Below are 1,350 nucleotides of genomic sequence, written 5' to 3'. Positions count from 1 at the left end.
TTATCGAAAATCACATTTCAATAAAAAGTATTCATACAAAATATTTTATCACTATTAGTTACGTAACATTTTATCACTTTTCAAAAATGTTCATCCGAGTTCACTATAGCAATCCCTTGTTTCTTCTCCCATACCGGTTCGTCATGCAGACATATCATTTTGTCCGCTTCCCCGTCTCCTTCTGCAGGAGATTCTTCCTCCACAGTCTTCGCCCATCGGTCCTCGACCTCAAAGGGCACGAGAGACGCTGACATCATGACGAGGACGTGGGAAGGGATGTCCAGGTAGGAAGACCAGCTCTGTAAGGGTAAACAAGGCAACAAGCTTCAGCTTTTGTAAAATGGCGTGATGATGATCGTGGTGGTTGAGGCAATGATGACTTGGAGCAACGATTGTTTTGATACTATATAGCATCATAATCACATCGTTATACTGATACTTATTAGAGTATAACGTTATTGCAAAGAAAATCGTTCTAATATTTAAGAGGTATTTTCTCTTACTATGAATTACTCAAAAAAGACCTACTTCGTTTGAAGAAATGAATATACTGGTCGCCAGGAGAGGTCTGATGGTGAGGAACCACATTATAGCGATGGCAGACAATGACTCCATGTAATACTCACCAGAAGCAAAAAGTCCAACGGGCCCTAGAAAGACAGGTGTGTGTGTGTGTGGGGTAAATTACATTAATTCTTTGATCTTAACGTTTGTAGATGCATATAATTCTATATCTTATTAGAGTGTAACAAACGATACATCAGAATCGTTTTGTGGGATTCACGTACTTTGCTTGAGCTTTGAATAATCATGTGAACGCCGTCTGACATTCGGAAACCAGAATGCAACCAACCCAGTTACCACCAGCGTCAACAGCCACTCAGCCATCACGTGATTCAACCAGCCGATGTTGACGCGCGTCTCGCAGAATATCATGTCTGCAGATTAGTTAGTAGTGTTAGCTTCCTCATACATAAAAATGATGGATGTAATATTTTAGCAGTTTGATCTTTGGCATTAACCTTTGCCCTGGTATCTCGGGCCCAAAAGAGTTCCGTTCTAAGATGATTACACGAGAGGTCAGTTCATTTCTCATCCAACAGCAACCAAACACAAAGAGCTAACTTGCTCTCATCGTGAAGGTCCCGTTGCTTCCTTCCCTCAGCAGAGACTCCGTTGGAAGGCGCCATTCTTGCCCCACCAGGAACACCCTCGTTATTATGGCCATCAACCACGGCAGAACCAAACCGCCCATCAGCATGTAGCCGTCTCCTAGGGCCCGCCCGCCCAGGCCCTGGCATGTAGAGATTATTGGGCGTTAACAAACTAGAGAGAAATTTGACATGTTCA

General features: G+C 43.0%; 1 protein-coding gene across 2 annotated transcripts in view; it reads right to left on the bottom strand.

Annotated features, from left to right (window-relative positions):
* Positions 1-6: 6 nt before the first annotated feature.
* Positions 7-1,350, bottom strand: part of LOC119592710 — a 10,575-nt gene continuing 9,231 nt past the window's right edge. For both annotated transcript variants that reach the window (XM_037941644.1, XM_037941645.1), the window contains exons 5-8: positions 1,126-1,294; positions 789-938; positions 529-650; positions 7-299 (exon numbers count right to left, since the gene is read on the bottom strand). In XM_037941644.1, coding sequence (XP_037797572.1) covers positions 81-299; positions 529-650; positions 789-938; positions 1,126-1,261 — 627 coding nt within the window. In that variant the 5' untranslated portion in view covers positions 1,262-1,294 and the 3' untranslated portion in view covers positions 7-80. The remainder of the gene's footprint in view (positions 300-528; positions 651-788; positions 939-1,125; positions 1,295-1,350) is intronic.

The sequence above is a fragment of the Penaeus monodon genome, chromosome 30 (genome assembly GCF_015228065.2).
Source record: "Penaeus monodon isolate SGIC_2016 chromosome 30, NSTDA_Pmon_1, whole genome shotgun sequence".
NCBI lineage: Eukaryota > Metazoa > Arthropoda > Malacostraca > Decapoda > Penaeidae > Penaeus > Penaeus monodon.
This window is presented reverse-complemented; position numbering and strand designations above follow the sequence as displayed.